The sequence below is a fragment of the Plectropomus leopardus genome, chromosome 18 (assembly GCF_026936395.1).
Source record: "Plectropomus leopardus strain MGB_pleo_1.0 chromosome 18, ASM2693639v1, whole genome shotgun sequence".
NCBI lineage: Eukaryota > Metazoa > Chordata > Actinopteri > Perciformes > Serranidae > Plectropomus > Plectropomus leopardus.
Window position 1 is genome coordinate 753,483 of NC_142193.1, and position 17,545 is coordinate 771,027.

At 41.5% G+C, this 17,545-nt stretch overlaps 1 protein-coding gene across 1 annotated transcript in view; it reads left to right on the forward strand.

The window, feature by feature from the left end:
- igf2bp1 (insulin-like growth factor 2 mRNA binding protein 1) overlaps positions 1-16,605 on the forward strand; it is a 61,132-nt gene extending 44,527 nt beyond the window's left edge. Inside the window, exons 4-15 of the mRNA XM_042505498.2 lie at positions 2,287-2,338; positions 3,173-3,236; positions 4,916-5,206; positions 7,915-8,049; positions 8,180-8,302; positions 8,537-8,672; positions 8,809-8,931; positions 11,249-11,365; positions 11,787-11,861; positions 11,992-12,123; positions 13,263-13,376; positions 14,367-16,605. Coding sequence (XP_042361432.1) covers positions 2,287-2,338; positions 3,173-3,236; positions 4,916-5,206; positions 7,915-8,049; positions 8,180-8,302; positions 8,537-8,672; positions 8,809-8,931; positions 11,249-11,365; positions 11,787-11,861; positions 11,992-12,123; positions 13,263-13,376; positions 14,367-14,522 — 1,518 coding nt within the window. The 3' untranslated portion in view covers positions 14,523-16,605. The remainder of the gene's footprint in view (positions 1-2,286; positions 2,339-3,172; positions 3,237-4,915; positions 5,207-7,914; positions 8,050-8,179; positions 8,303-8,536; positions 8,673-8,808; positions 8,932-11,248; positions 11,366-11,786; positions 11,862-11,991; positions 12,124-13,262; positions 13,377-14,366) is intronic.
- The last annotated feature ends 940 nt before the right edge of the window (positions 16,606-17,545 follow it).

Here is a 17,545-nt window from a genome sequence, read left to right on the forward strand (position 1 = left end):
CAAATCTGTGATGGAAACCCGCCTAGTGAGGCTCTAATCACTGACATGTGTGCATGAAACATTGTACAAGGAAATCATTTAAAGTGCAGGTCTCAGTTTCACACAAATATAGTGTGAAGTACAATATACATGCACAATCCAGTCTTATAGCAACATTATACAAAGCACTGTAGATGTGGAAGCAAAGACATGCTGTAAGGATTTTACTCTCATAAGCAACTGATTAATTTGTATTGAGATTTGAATTCTGAAGTTCTTGTAGAGATGAAAAAAATCTCACTTAACAACATATAGGACAAAGCAGACCTGAGTGAAAAACCAACATAATGAAGTGATGTCTTTAGATCAAACTGTAAGACACCTGGTTTTCTCTGTTTGTGTATCTGCTTAGTTTACTCACTGCACTTAAATCTGTTGATTGACCACACAAGGTGGATTGTGTGTGTGTGTGTGTGTGTGTGTTTGTCATTTCAGTGTGAGTCAGATTGTCCCCCTCTCTTGATCCATCTCTCCTCTGCTCAGGGACTGCTCTCTGTGTCCACACGAGGGTGACGTCTCCTCACAACACTGACTGAAACTTGTTATTCCCATGTTTCTGAACCTTAATGAGGGTCAGAGGTCACAGCAGTCACAGAATAAATAATAATCATGTCATGTCATATTCTTTATTTCAAAGTAAAAGTATGTTAGAGTAAGCAAAGGTTGTGAAATGAAAACAGTAAAATACACACAAATGTGTTGTAATGTAATGTAAATTCAATTTTGAAACATTTGAATGTTCAATGCTTCTGGAGATATGACAGATTTCACTCAGATGCACATGCATATTACTGAGAAAACCTTTTATAAAAATGTAAAATGAGGCAGATGTACATTAAATTATAGGCCTTTTCCATTCCGCTATTTATACATCCTCAGTTTCATCCCTTGCCGCCTCCCCTCGTGTATTAGTCCTGCTTAATGGGAGTGTAGAAGAGTTGCAAGGAGAGAGAGGAGCCAAGGCATACAATAAAATGAGACAGGCATGCCCCAGAGCCGACATTTTAAGGCAGCATCAACAAATATGACGTGGTGCACAGCTGTATCATTTGTCTATTGTTTTGTTAAAGTCTTCTGCTGTATTTATGCACTCTGTCATATGAGCATGATATTTATTTTCAGTCAATTCACAGTGTTATATAATGTAACATAAATGTACAAATGACATACATTTTATGTGATTTTTGCTGCAGTGACATAACTGTCTGAAAAGATTACAATTACTTAAAGCAGCCTCTTTAAATCAAAATAAATAATTGAATAAAACACTCAGCATCAGTGCAGTACATCACTGAAAAAGCAGCATGACCTGCAGGGCCTTGTGGATGGGCAGTGAAGTGTCTGTGAGGGTGCAGGTCTCTAAATCAGAGAGAAGAATTCATCAGGGTGGGTGACGTACAGGCAGATCCAAGTGACAGCAGAGCAGATCCACAGATCCTGGTTGTGGGAGGAGTCTGTGCTGGCTATGAAAAGGGACTTTTGATTGACCTCTAGAAAGTTGTGTTGTTGTTTATCGGGGTATCGGAGTTTATTCCAGGGTGTTAGAAAGGAGGCTCCGATCGAGTGTCAAACGCTGAATTCAGCAGGACAAATTTTGACTCCGTCCTGGCTGTGGAACAGTTTCAATGTTCAAACGAATAAATTTATGAACTTATGAAGTGCAAAATATTACAACAAAGACCCTGGACTGCTGAGCAACTGAAGTCATACATTAAGCAAGAATGGGAAATAATTTTTTACTTTGAGAGCTTCAATAAGTAGTGTCCTCAGCTCCCAGACATTTACTGAGTGACAATGAAAGAAAAGGTCATGCAGTGGTAAACTTGCTCCTGTCCCAACTTTTTTGGAACGTGTTGCAGACATCAAATTCAGAATGAGTGTTTATTTAAAAAAAAAAATCAATGAAGTTGATCAGTTTGAAAATGAAATATGTTGTCTAATAGATGATTGTCAGTGATGCCCTGTTTCCATCCAGCAGCAACAATTAGCAACCTTTGAAATGCCAACTTCTGTTGGTTGTATTTTCCTCTGCTTATGTTGTGGTTTTGCATGTATGAAAATGCTCACTACTTTTGTTTCATCTTTGCTCGGCATTATCCAGCTGGATCAGACCACGCACTGCCTGTTTTTGACGTGTCCAGATGACATTGAACTTAACTACGCCAAGTCTGTGTGTCTTTTCATGCTGAAATGTTTTCTGACAGTGTCCTTTTCCTCTCTCTTTTTGTGTCTGTGTGTGTGTGTCAGGTGCTGGATGGTCTGTTGGCCCAGTGTGGAACCGTAGAAAACTGTGAACAAGGTAAGACTGCTGAGCTTAAACACTCATTAACTTTAAGTCTATCTGATCTTTGCAGCACTGACATGTGCCATGTGTCCAATTTGACACTGGAAACTGACAACTCAAGAGTCTCAACAGTATAAGCAAGTTAAATGCATCACGCTTCCTATATCTGTAATATATTGTGGTAATGTGTGGTACTCTGCTGCCCCTAAGTGGTAGCAGGGTGGTGGGACTATTTCTGTCCCAGTGAAGAGGGCGCTAGCACAAGATCAGATGCTGTACAGCCATACACTCTCACTCACTCTGGCACTGCTTTGAGTTCCGAGCATTCACACATCAAACAACTGTCTCTGCATCTTAACTGGTCTTAACTGAACAAGTGATTTTATGAAAGACAGGGTGCCTCATGCAGCAACATTCTCTTAAATGTCTTTTATTTTCTCTGAATTTTCTGGTAAGAGAAAATATAAGAGAAGTTAACTTCAGTTGCACCAAATGTTCTTAACCTTCCAAATCTGCTCTGACCAGGTGAGCTTAATGATGAATCCCACTGATTATAAGTCCCCTGTTAGCAAAGGTAACGCCCCCTAAACACTATATAAGGTTTAGGTTTAGTGCTGTTTGCAAAGACACTGACACATGACCAAGAGTGGAGATATAACACCAAAAAAGGCTGTAAGAAGAAGAACCTCTGTGGGAGTGAAAATGACATAAAAATGTGATTTCAGGGAAATGTTTTGGAGAATTAAAAGTACACATTAAAAAATGTTTAAAAAATTAGCAAAACAAATAGACAAAGCTCCATTAATGAAGCAACACATTCTGTTCCCTCTCTCTGTCTGCCTCTCTCAGTGAACACAGACAGTGAGACTGCAGTGGTAAATGTCACATATGCATCGCGGGAGCACGCCAGGCAGTAAGTGTGTCCCTCTTTATCTCCTGTTGACACCCTTGGCCTCTTTTTACTCTCTTCTCTCTAAAACTCTCCATTTTCCATTTTTCTTTGTCTTTTTTTTTCATCCTGTATACACTTGGTGCCACTTAAACATTGAATCCTTCTTTGATATTTTACAGAATACTATAATGTGTCATTTGGGTGTTCACAACTGTGAAACCAGAGCTTCCTGTAGCGCTCTGTGTGTGTGTGTGTGTGTGTGTGTGTGTGTGTGTGTGTGTGTGTACATGTCAGTGTAAATCTTCAGTGCACACACTCTGACTAACACTTCAAAAAAGTCAGAATTAAGTAAACAGAGTTCCAGTATATAAAAAATAGATATCTACAATTGTAATTTTTTTTAACAAAATGCAGCATCTCAGTTAAACGCTACTTACATTTTCAACAAGTTTTACAGTATCCTCCCTGCTCTACTTGTCACATCCAGCACTCATTTTGAAGAACTACAGTGTTAAATGTTTATCTTCTTGGAAGAAGCATTGTGATCTCTTTCTTCATCACCACACCATAAAATACTCTTAACACAAGTTCTTCTGCACTCCTGCATACATTTTACAAAAGTGCAAAATATCAAAGTAAAGGTACTCATCAGACAATACAGAATGGCTATATTCTATGTGTAGATGCCACTATTTATCCTCCATCACTGTCCTCCAGTCATAATAAGAAATGAACCATTTCTTTACATTTTCTTCTCAAAACTATCACTGTGATGTAAAGAGGATACATAAGATAATAAAGTCCAGCAGTGTTACGAACTTATTCATCTCTCTCATTTCACCTCCAGTTGATGTGTTCACGACGTTCATTTGCATTTGTGTGTTATTAGTAATGCTACAACTGTAAGTGAAGGCCTTGGACATCCAGTGTGGCAGACATTTCCAAAATAGCATTTGTGGGCATTGATAACAGCGCCGCCATGTGGCTGATTAGGCTCATTTTTCTCTGGAAGCATTAACTCATCATTTCCAGCTGTTGAGCTCATTCCAGCTCACAGCTATTTGAGCTGCTGCATAGGACAACAAATAATAATGCATACAGCTGCAAGCTGAGGTTCTGGGGTTCATGCCATCATGGACTTTTTGAAGTTGAGAACTGTGACGGATCACGATGGTTCACAACACCTGCATAAAGATAACCATCACTTCTTTTTTTAATAATTGGGCAGATGCTCATCCATTTCTGAACAAATCTGATCAGGGCTGCACACTTCTGCACACTAACTGTCTTTTATTTTTTGTCCAGGCCAATTAAAGTGTTTGAAAATTGTGCTGTCCCTATTTGAGAGATTTCAAAAGTATTTTACACATGAGGTTTAACATTTTTTAAACATATCCTGTAAAATTATTAATGGATGGATGAATAATTGGTGACTTCAAGTTTGCTTTGTTAGGCCACACACATTTTTGCATTTGTAGCACCGAACAGTGGTCAGTTTGAATGAAACTGTCAGGTACTATGGACATATCCTCCAAAGTTGGTGATGATCCACCCAACTGTTGTGGAGTCTGTTCTTATAATGTGCTGAGCCACGCCTCCTTTGAATTTCATTAGTAAACCTCAATATTGTTCTTGAACCCAAAATAATGCAACATAAACCTATTCCAATGGTGTACGAGCCTGTGCTGTGTCCCTCTCAGAGCCATCCAGAAGCTGAATGGATACCAGTTTGAAAACAATGCCTTGCGCGTCTCCTACATCCCTGATGAGACCTCTGAGCTGGAAGGAGGCCAGCGGGGGACCGATAATGGCCGACGTGGTTACGGGCCCCGAGGCGGGCCTCGAAGTGGGTCCCCAAGCTCTGGGATGCCCACCAAACCTGTGCACGCAGACATCCCTCTGAGACTACTGGTACCCACACAGTACGTTGGAGCCATCATTGGCAAGGAGGGAGCCACCATCCGTAACATCACCAAGCAGACGCAGAGCAAGTGAGTGCTCACTTTATCTGTGTGCGCATGTGTTCAACTATCTCCTCTAGCAAGCTCCTACAGTGTTCCTGTGGTACAGAAAGAATGTGTCCTCTGACCCAGCTGTATGAAATCCTGTTGAGAAAGAGAAAAAGAGCCTGTTTGCTCCTGTCACTGATCTTTAAGTCTCTTTAACACTACCGCTCTGGTACCGTTTGGAATTACTAAATAACAAATGAACAATTTATATAAGAGCTTTACCTGTTTAAAATTAAGTTGATATGTGGTATGTAGTCAGGTGAAAAAATCAAAGATTTAGTCCACTCTCATTGTGAAGCTTTAACCCTTTAAAACCAAGCTCAACATCAGTTATCTTAGGCTGCATTTAGATGCCTCTCACAAGCAATTTTACCCTTTGAAACCTGAGCAAATTGGTTTGATTTCCATTACAAACATGGAGAAAAAATGACCAACATCGTAAGAAATGTCCGACAAATTGCAAGAAATTAGTAAAAGGTGAAGAAGAAAATGATCAAAAATTAGGGAACATTTCCAGAAAACTGAAAATTCCTATTCATCATAATCATATATTTAAAATAAAGTTACAGAAAATATTCCACATATATTTTTCTAAAAATTTCTGCCCTTTTTGGGGGGTCATTTTTGTGTTTGTTTCTGTTTTTTTTTTTTTTTAACCTTTTTTTCTTGGCTTATTCTCTGGTAATTTTCTTCTAACTTTTTACTATTTTCTTGCTAATTTATTTGTCCGTGTGTTGTAAAGTTGTTCATTGCCTTCTGCTCATATTTTAGAAAGAAACCAAACCAAATTGCTCAGGTTTCAGAGGGTTAAAAGTGATCCAGCATTTATTCATTAGAAATTATTAGCTGTGACAGAATCATCAGTGGTACAATACTGTAATTCACCGATACAAACAGTGTGAGGACAGTGTGTGCTCTCTGCTACATCCTGCACAAAGTGGTGTGATGAACACAGTACCCTCGTTTCTGAACGCCCTCTTTCCTTCATGGACTCTTCAGTCACACAGTCTGTACCCTCCGAACAATCTTACTTTCTGCCCTTGTCTCAGTTGACGCTCCTCTGTGGAAGCAGGAAACAACAGCAAGAATACATGCTAACAGAAAGAAGTGCTTCAAACATTCATAGTGGGTTACTGAAACACAAAGGTTGTTACAAAAACAAGTCTGACATCAGTGATTGTTCATTGCTCAGTCAGTGCCAGTCACCCATTTTCCGAAAAAGCCAATAAAATCTAATTAAACTTCATCAAGGATTTTATTTATTCTCAGCTCCCCAAAGGCTCAACAGTGTAAGCACAAAGTATCTCATACAGTACCTTTCAACCTAAGAGATGATTTAAAAATGTTTAGATGTATAAAAACATTTCCAGCATATTAGACAAACATGTTTTCTATAGGAAACCAAAACTTCATCAATACAAACTAAACCTAAGAAATCAATACATTGATTTTTAAATGCTGATGTTAGGCATATTCAAAATTAATTTTCATAGCAATATCAAAATGCCTTTTCTGCTTCCTTGTTTACTCCCTTCAGTGCATTGGTCACATGATGTCTGTTAATATACTCTGATGTAGCAGTCACGTGGTCTTCTCAGCTGTATTTGCCTTCTTGGGTCAGTCTTGTGATCTTTAAGAGTTAACTCGTACGTATGGAATATGTTACAGAGTGGAGAGATGGTCTGGATATGACAGAGAACAATAAGTTACATTGTAACCTTAGTTCTCTGAATGAAGAGACTTTAGCTGTGTAAGAAACAGTTCTTTATCAAGGAAATAGTGCATTATATAGTGTGTTTGCCATTTTGTTGTTGTTTGTGAATTCTCAATTGTTAATTTCATCCACTATTTAGTGCACTATAAAATAACCACATTGCACAGTAAATTTCAGTGTACATACAATGCACCCTGCATTTCATTCACGTATAACACAAAGCAATGCTGTTATGTATTTCTGGAGGAGAAGAAGAAGCCGCAAAACAACAGGAGGAACCATTTTCTTCACATAAATTAAAAGTTTTTCTAGAAGGGGTGCTAGCCAGTAGCTCGCCAGCTCACTACAGCTACTTAGCTCACTCGAGCAAGCTATGAGCTAGGATTTAAAGGTGAAACCGTTGGATTTGTGTCATTTTTATGTGATTTAAAAAACAAAACAAACATATGATACGAGAAGCAGCTGGCCTCAAGGTATTTTCATGTTATCTAATCTAGCTCTCACTCAAGACAGTTTGGACACCCCTCGCGTATCATGATGCTGTGGTAGGTGCGGCCCGGTGGTCTGGTTGCGTCCAACACCATGAATGCTTCTGTCCAGCCGTATTCTCAGCTGACGCAATCCAGCAGTGTATCGTATGGATGGAAAAGCTGGCTTCTGGTGTCAGGATCTTCAACCAAAAGCACTGCAAAAGCTATTTGACAACTTCAGAATGGATAGACCATGCTTAACCCAGTAAATAAAAACCCAATGCAATAAGCATGTATGGGAAAATGTCCTCATACCTCCATTTAAAAAATGAAAACACATTTAAATGTTCTTGAACTGATGATTAGAGTCATTTGAGTTGCAGATGAACATGTTTATGATAGGGACGTGTTGGACTCTGTTAACCCGATGACGTCTGTTCTGAACTCGTGAACAACTGAACCAGGAGACTAAATAACATGAATCGGATACTTCTCCAATTCTGCAGGATTGATGTGCACCGTAAGGAGAACGCAGGTGCAGCAGAGAAGCCAATCAGCATCCACTCAACCCCCGAGGGCTGCTCAGCTGCCTGCCGCATGATCCTAGACATCATGCACCAAGAGGCTAAAGACACCAAGACGTACGTGTTAAACAACATTCCAACATGTACAGCAACATCACCCTGCACAGTTACCCTGATGAAGGCTGCATGGTGAGAGATATTTAGTTTGTAGATGAAGGTGCTGAATGAGCTGTGGTTTGTGTTGTAGTGCTGAGGAGGTTCCTCTAAAGATTCTCGCTCACAACAACTTTGTTGGACGCCTGATTGGGAAGGAAGGACGCAATCTGAAAAAAGTCGAACAGGACACAGACACCAAGATCACCATCTCCCCGTAAGAGACACACACACACAAACACACACACACAAATGCTGAGTTGTAATGTTTGAAAGACCTAATTTAACCTCATTTGGGAGGGATAATAAGGTCATAATGGGATGGAAAAATTAACTCAAGTTATAATACAATACAGGCATAACATACACATTTTGAAGATACTCAAAGAGGCTTTGCAGCATCTTATTTCTTCCAAACAAGCTGATAATGTCCCCTCTGTGATGTGTGCAGTCTTCAGGACCTGACCGTGTACAATCCAGAGAGAACCATCACAGTCAAAGGCAGCATCGAAGCCTGCTGTAACGCTGAAGTGGAGGTCACCAAGAAGATCAGGGAGGCCTACGAGAACGATATTGCTGCTATGAATGTGAGTCTTTGCGCGCACACACGCACACACACACACACACACACACACACACACACACACACACACACAAACACACACACACACACACACACTTGTGAACTTGGGAGTTGATTCTAACCTGTTCTCTTCTCTCCAGCAACAGACCCATCTGATCCCGGGGCTCAACCTTGGTGCTTTAGGCCTCTTCCCCGGCTCCTCCAATATGCCCCCACCCCCACCTGGAAACGCATCGGGTGGTGTCCCCTATGGATGCTTTGGGGTAATGCTTCATGACTTTGATTTTCTTGTGTCCTCTTCATTTGATTTATTTGAAGATGTGGTACGCTGTGAACATAATGAATAGACCTCTGATTTTCTGCCCGAACCAGACCAGGCCCCCTGGGACGGGACGTGACCCCTGTACTGGGCTGTAATTTCTCACTATTCCCTTAGGCTTGATTTTTTTCTTTTCTTTTCTTTTATGAAACTGTTGCGAACTGCCTTGTTCTTAAATTACACTTTTAATTACACGTTTTATTGGACTGAATTGAAAAGAACAGAGAGAGGGAAGTGAGAGGGAGAGTGGAGCATGTGGAGAACGCATGATAGGGACGGAAAACGAGGGAAAGAGAAAGGGGTGTCGCAAGGCAACTTGGTTGGCATTGTTTGCCTGTGCCTTCCAGCAGTGGTAACAGCGGTGGACAGATGTGCGTAACATGCAGCGGTGAGCGGTAATCATCATCTGCACACTGCGTCCCCATGGATTGCACCAAGTGGTGCAGCCATTTTTGCCAAACCTGTAATGCAGGAGATGACAGACTAACAGAAGGCAGAGAAGTTGTACGAGGAAACACTCCAGCCCTTAGCTTGCATATAATATATCTTTTAATTAGAGCTGTCAATCTATCAAAATATTTAATCGCGATTATTTGCATGATTGTCCATAGTTAACTCACGATTGATCGCACATTTTTTATCTGTTGTAAATGTACCTTAAGAGTTATTCATTTTTTTGTACTCTAATTAAAATTGGAATAGACACATTTGCTTACTTTATGCAAATGCACATATATCATAGCAACAATGCAGAACAATGACCATTACTCTCTAGAATATTCTCCAGAATAACCTCAAAGGTAATGCATTCTCCAAATATATGCTGAAAGATAAACTTCAACATATTTTTGTAGAGAAACTGTGATGGCTGGTTGGAGTTCAATGTCCTGCTGTCTGGCTACCTGCAGAAAGTGCAGGTCAGCTGCAAACTAGCCAGTGTGGTCTGCCTGTGGTGAGGAGGAGGAGGGCTCTGTGCATCAGCTGTGTGATGGCCAGCAAATGGTATTTGAGACAGGACATACTCTGGCGGTAACTTCACAAATGCAAATAACTTTGGTCTTGTTGAGAGAACCATCTGGCATGGCTTTATAGCAGAAGTTTTCCTTCAAAAAAAGATTTCTGCACATGGAGGTTTGTTTTTTCTACCATTCACAACATTACTGCTGCATAGCCTCCCAATTTTCCAAACTACAGGGTGGTTGAGGGTCATAATTACAGTATAACGTATGTGCGTTAATTGCCTGTCAAAAAAAAAATGAGTGGTGTTAAAATGAATTTGCTTATCGCATAATTAATACATTAACTTTTACATCCCTAGTTTATATATAAATATATATATATATAAATAAATAATGTACAAAATGTGATATAATAAAGGCCTATTTTTACAGAACAAAATGACTGGTGGACTTTCCATGCCATTTGTGCAAAGCTTCTTTTCCACTGTACAAAAACCCGCTAATACCTTTTTTGCTCTTTAATGCAATGGGAAATGTAAAACACTCAGGTCAAATGACTACAGTAGACAGGTTTCTATTGCCTCCAGCTCTGATTGGCACACGAAACCCAGGTAAACATGTTAATTTAAATACCTTATCAGGCAAGATGCAATGACGCACTACCACTAATTACCATCTATCTCCTATTAAGCAGCGCTAAAACATCGATCCAAATAAGCCTGCACCAATTTTGAAAGAGAGACTGAATAAGTAAGAGATACAGAAAGAAAATTAACCACCACCATAGGTTTTCACAGACCTCCGTCCATGCTGCTTTCTGACCAATGACCTCAAACATAATATACAAAAAGCCCTGTGATAGTCTGGCAACCTGTCCAGGGTGTACCCCGCCTTCTGCCCGATGACTGCGATCCTTGCGAGGACAAGCGGTTACGGAAAATGAATGAATGAGTGAATGAATGATGTACAAAAAAACCCCCCAGCCAAACACACACGCACATACACAGAAAGTCTGCTGCAGAGCCATGTACACCGCTCTGCTCTATTGGCAAAGGGTTGAACTCAATAGACTATTTTTACACTAATTTTGGTGGAAAAGGGGTATAAGTTGCATTCTGGATCATGACTAGTTTTAAAGTAGTTGTGATGTTCTAAATCCTGCAGCTATGTGTTAAACTGAGATTTAACCTGAGCTCAGGGACATGTTCCTTCTTCATATGAATGATGACTGTGAAACAAAATCTGCACAGATCTAATAGATACTGAGCTTTTGTAATGAAACGTTTGCTTTGTGTGTGTCAGACTCCGGAGCAGGAGACAGTCCATGTGTACATCCCAGCACAGGCTGTGGGAGCCATCATTGGGAAGAAAGGCCAGCACATCAAACAGCTGAGCCGCTTCGCTGGAGCCTCTATTAAGGTCTGTACACTGAGCTGACGTGTTGCATTTGCAATATAGAAACATTACTCACTCATTTTTACCAGGACTCTCACTCAAGTATCAACTGGTCAGATCTGAAGCCATCCAAAATCATTACTATGTGCTCACAGCAGCAACAGGAGGTGCTATGAGATTTTTATGCCCTTAGTTGCTGCCTCTTTCTGATGACATAAAGACTAGGCTAGCCCTGTGGAGCTTGCTAAGGCTGTGCAACACCTGTGAGAAAGCTCTGCAGACACTATTCGGAGCTGAAAAACTTATATTTTCCTAAAATTGCATTTGAATATATACAACACAGGTTTTTAGCAATGAAATTGAATATGGTGTCAGTCATTTCTGATTCTTTTACCATTTTCATGGAAAGCAGGATATTGACTTTTGTGTGTAAATCTGCACTCAGATTGCCCCGGCTGAAACTCCAGACTCAAAGATGAGGCAGGTGATCGTGACAGGACCCCCGGAGGCTCAGTTTAAGGTAAACACTAACAAGACATTTCCAGCTTATTAAAATTCATTCTGTTTACTTTGCATAGTGTATTTGTAAATTGCTATTATAATACAACAATACTCACATGGATTATTAACTCTATGTCTCCCTTTTGAAGGCTCAGGGCAGAATCTACGGCAAACTGAAGGAGGAGAATTTCTTTGGGCCAAAGGAGGAGGTTAAACTGGAGACTCACATTAAGATGGCTGCTGCTGCCGCAGGAAGGGTCATTGGCAAAGGAGGCAAGACGGTAAGCCATGTGTACCTCACACCTCAGTCACTGCCATTATAATAACATGTCTTCTGCTACTGGTGAGGGAGCTTGTCCACACTTTTGTAAATGTGGAAATCAAAAGAGAAGATTTAAGTCAACAAATGGTCTGTTTCTCACCTCACAGACAACCAAAAGTTGCAGTCAGTAGGCAGATTTCCATTAACCCTCAAACTGAAATTGCAAATTTAAAATACTCCTAATATTCCTAATGGAAAAGCATCCATTTTGAAAAAAAAAAATAGGAACTAGGAATTGGCTCCCGCATGATGCAGCAGGAGCTACAGGAGGTGTTATTGCATCACATAACTCTTTGAAAGTTGAGCAGATCATCCAGAAGTTCTGAATACACAATTGTGAAATCACCTCTCAGAAATCCCTCATACATGGCCTCTCCTACGTATAAGGGGCTCGCCTTTCCATTATGGCTCCATTACATGCCTACGTGGTCTTGGATTGGAAATAATGACAGCTAGTGCTGTGGCTGCAATAGAAATAAAGCTGCTAATGTTTTAAACATCCATCACCATGTTTCTTGGAATATTATCACCAGAGGAGAAGTCACAGAACATCACTCAGTGGAAATACAGTCATCTCGCAATTGTGTTTTATTGACATTTCAAAAATATCACTTAAGTTTTGCATAAATCTGAAATGGAAACCCTCCCTAGTGAGTAGAGTTTTAAAGGCATTTCTCAACACCTCCTGTCTCATCCCAAACCTATGTATTTACGCAGCACTGGGTCATTTCTCGCACAGAACATGAAAAAATGTGCCCAGCTGATGATGTGAGTGGTTGCCTCTTCTTCTTTGTGTGTATTGGTGGATGGCAAACCAACTTCATGCATACCACCTTCTACTGTATCGGACTGCATACATACACGAGTGTACTGGGGCACGGAAAGAGGTTACTGGCGTAAAGCTGACTGGCAGGGAGAAGGGGGTGGGGCAATCATGCTCGGACACGGTACTAAACAATGTGAATCATCTGTGATGTGAAACGATCCTTAAACCCCTGGGTCTCAAGTATGCACGCTAACCTTCATCTTTTGCCTCAAACAACACTCTGCAAAAAAGTCCTCACTTTCTGTTAAAGTGAGAGTGATTTGTGTGTCCAGGTGAATGAGCTGCAGAACCTAACAGCAGCAGAGGTGGTGGTCCCCCGGGAACAGACACCAGATGAAAACGACCAGGTCATCGTCAAGATCAACGGACACTTTTACGCCAGCCAGGTACTCCCACTACCCTGTGGCCTCATCAAGGCTTAAACATACCTACATACAGAACCTAACGAAGAGGCACAACTCAAGTGTCCAAACATATCAGATTAAAAATCTACTCATCATATCCACTGAAAGTTTTCACTGTAGCCTATTTTAGTTCAGAAACCTTTGAATTGATCTTATTGTTGAATGACTCTTGTCACACTTTCCACTTCCTGTCAGCATCAACATATAAAACCCTGTGGACAATTGACATAAGGGCAGCTGTTAACTAACCAGCGTGAATAAATCAGTGGCATATTCCACATTGAACCATGTAGCCAGTTACTGACACATATCCAATGTCATCCAAAAGACAACTGAACAATTTCTGTTTTTTCATGAATTCATTGTCCAACAGGATATACTCACTATGCTAGCCACTCTGCTAGCTTAGCTACCAAAACATGATAGCGTTTATCAGTGACAATTGTCATGTTGTTATTTTTCTTTGCAAGCATCTCCACAAATGTTTCTTGGACGAATTTAAAATTCTCATTTCCTTGTCTTCAAACCTGACCTGTGGCGTACCGTGTACCTTGATTTTGGGCCCCTCCCAGAATAAACAGGCATAAAGCATCATTTGAGTAAGACATTTTTGGAGACAGACTGTGCTCTTCTTCAACACATTTTAGATCTATGGCCCAAGCTCTTTTCTCAAACGTAAACTAGCATGATTGATTTCTTTGGCCTCTTTTAACAAGCTGTAAACACAATTCTGACAATGTCTGAACAGTTTTACTCTGGTTTTTGCTTCTTTGACAGTACAGAGACAGCCTCAGAAGAAAAAAACACTGAGCTCTTAATGACAGCTGATTCTGGGCTTTTAACCTTTTCGTGTTCTTCTAATCTAAATGCAGCCTTTCGAACCATCCCATATAACATGCATTACTCACAGATCCTGACTGGTGCAGCTTCCAGTTTGCCTCAACCCATTGTCATGTGTGCTCTACTCACCAGCTGGCTCAGAGGAAGATCCGGGACATCCTGACCCAGGTCAGACAGCCACAGAAAGGCGGGATGTGCATGGGTCCCGGCCCTAACCCCCAGGGCTTCACAGAGATGGGCAGCCCTACACAGAGTGTGACCCAGGACCACCAGCCACGTAGGAAGTGAGGGTCCCGCGCCCTCCTCACATCTCGTGGGGCCCCCGCCTGACGGACAGACAGACAGACACATGCACGAACGGATAGACAGACGGACAGACGGATACAGGAGAGCGACACACGGACCCAGCGATAGACAGGGAGAGATATAAAGAGGGAGGGAGTATGCCCGATAGCTAGAGAGAAAGAGATCTGCAGTTAGAGAGAAGATGAACAAAATCAAAAGATGAAATGAATAAAAAAAGAGGATTAAGATAAAACAAAACTAGAGAACAGAAACCAGATGCCAGGCCAGAAGAGAGACTGATTGAGGATGGAGGAATGAAGGAAAGAGGAGGGATAGAGAGAGGGAAGGGCGGCGTCCTCCTAGTGTGCCTTGATTGGGCTGCAGCCAGCTGCTGCAGCTTCAACACGTCCTGCATCAGACAGGTTCAAACAGCCCAAGGACATTACTCTGTGAGGTGGAGCCTCACTGCTGTTGTTTCCACCTGTCCACATGGGTTCACATGTACTGCAGAGACCAGTCTTTGTTCCCTGAGACACACTAGCAGCAGCCTGTTAATTCCTCTGTCGCCCCCTACAGACCTCTCCCACCATCGGCACTCAGTCCTATATTTTAAGGGTGTTTTTTTTTAAAACATAGAGATATATGTATAGAAATGTTTTATTCAGAGCTATTATTGATAGAATGCAGTGAGGCAGAGCCGGGAGAGGGAGCGGGGAAACTGCTGCAGCGGCACAGGGGAGATAGGTGACAGGTCTGGCATTAGCCCCACCCACCCCTAACCTCCTGGCCACTGAAAGTTTAGCAGAGGGGCCGCAGATGTTAACACTGCTCTTTAAGGACCTCTCCGAATAGCGGAGAGTTTAGAAGAGAAAAGTTAAAAATAGGAGAAGATATGAGGTTGTAAATATATAATCTTCATGTAAATGTTAAAAAATGCTGTGTCTGGCCGCCTTGCCTTTTTTTGAAAGGGGCCTTCCGTATATTTCCCAGTCCCTTGTCTATGATATGTAGCATAATGTAGCCTACAGCGAGGCTGGGGGCTGGGGAGGCACTGAGGCCCTTCCACGCTAAACCGTTTGGCGGAAGGCGCAGCAAGAGACAGTAAGGGGCACGGAGGTCGCAGCTGGCCCTGCAGTTCTATTGCAGCGGCTCAGCTCACACATGTGAAAACATGATGAAACAACTTGATAGAAGCAGCCAGCAGCCATGCTAGTTGGCCAGCGACCCACACCCCAAACGGCATATTTTATATATATTATATATATATGATATGTGAGTTAGCCCGGCCCCTTCGGGGAATGTATTGAGCCAGCAGAGTCAGGTGTGACACTGTGCTCCACCTGTATGAATAAGTTGTGCAGTGACAGACAGACAAGGTGTGTCTGTCACTTTGTGTCACTGTATTCACTCAACGCTGAATACTCGAGACCAGTCTTTGACAGGATGTCTTTATGCTCAGAGGAGCTGGGGTCCATCAGAGCCCTAGCCCTGCAGCACTACAGCCATCTCTGTTCATTTGGAGAGATGACGGCTTGGATGCTTGTATAATAAAAAGATGTTAAAGACTGGCTTCGGCCAAGTGCCAAGTCTTCCAAAGCTCCTTTGCTATAGAGCTCAAAGAAGGTAAAATCTGACTGAAGGGGGGCGGCTTCCTCGTTCTCTCTCCCAATCTGCCAAAGGCCTGTGGGTGGAGCCTCCGGACCCTGCCTGCATATGATAATGAGGGGGCGGGGTCTATGCCTGGACACTCTCGCCAAGATTAGAACAGATTAGAGAAGAAATGAAAAAGAAAAAACCTACCTCAGGGTAAAGTTACCTCAGTATTCCTAACTCTTTTTTTTTGCTTGCTGGTGTTTTATACAAGAAGAAAAAAGAAAGAGCTGATAGTCCTGAATATTTTTTATTTTTTTAAAGAAAAAAGTATTTTTTTTTTTTTTAGGTATTGTCTTGTTGCTTTGTTTTTTTCTGTTTTTTTTTGTTTGTCTGATGATGGTTGAATGAGCTCGGGATGACAGGAGGCGGTGTGTTTTTTCAAAGAGAAAAACTGCTGGTCTAGAGAGGAAATGGATCACGTGCCATTTTGCCTTTTTTAGCTGAGAAACATGCGGTCTGTCTTCCTGAAGTGTGATTGGAGCAGCCGTTGTCTAAAATACTGGCCAATGGGGAATGATATTAACTTGGGGGCACAGTGCAGTGCACACAGAAAGCAAGCATGCCACTGGGCGCTCTTCTTTCTGAGCTCATGTCATCAATGGGGGGGATGCTAGTCATTCTTCCTCTGGTCAAATGTCACTGTGTCTGGTCATTCTCATGGCTACTGGCCCGCCCTGTGTCCTTAAGAACCTCCCTCTCCTGCCTTATTGTGATGACATCATCACAAAGCATCAAACATTATGAGAGGGCTTTAAGTGTTCAAGAGATTACATTTTTCAACCACAAAGAAGACACGAGTGAGCCTTTAAAGGCACACTTCACCTGCAAAATGACCATTTGTATCTGAGTCACTCACCATGTGTTGAATTTCTGAGAAAAACTTGGTCTTTATGCATTCCTCAAAGATGAACAGAGAATCTAAAAAAGGCAAACATGTTGTCCTCTTAAGGGCCTGTGTCCACTTAGTGTTTTTCTCATCCAACTTGATAAATAAGACTTTGATTATATTGCACCTGTTGTGTGAAAGTTGGCCGACATGTTTTGATTTAGTTTCGCAGTTGTTAAATGCAGTCCCCATTAACTGCAATTCATGAAGAATGTTTGCCTTTTTTGAATTTTGCAACCTGCTGTGGAGGCATAAAAAAGAACAGCATTTTCTTCACAAATTCAAGGTAACAGGTGGAGAGTAACTGATATACAGATGGTTGTTTTATAGGTGAGTTATTCCTTTAAGGTGGTTTTTACACTGTCTTTCTTTGACCTGGTTTGGCACTTGTCAGATGAGAGCAGTTGTGGTCCATCTACAGCAAGGAGGCAGAGGAGGATATTCTAGCCAGACACACACACCTAAACTAGCTCTGACTTCTGAATGT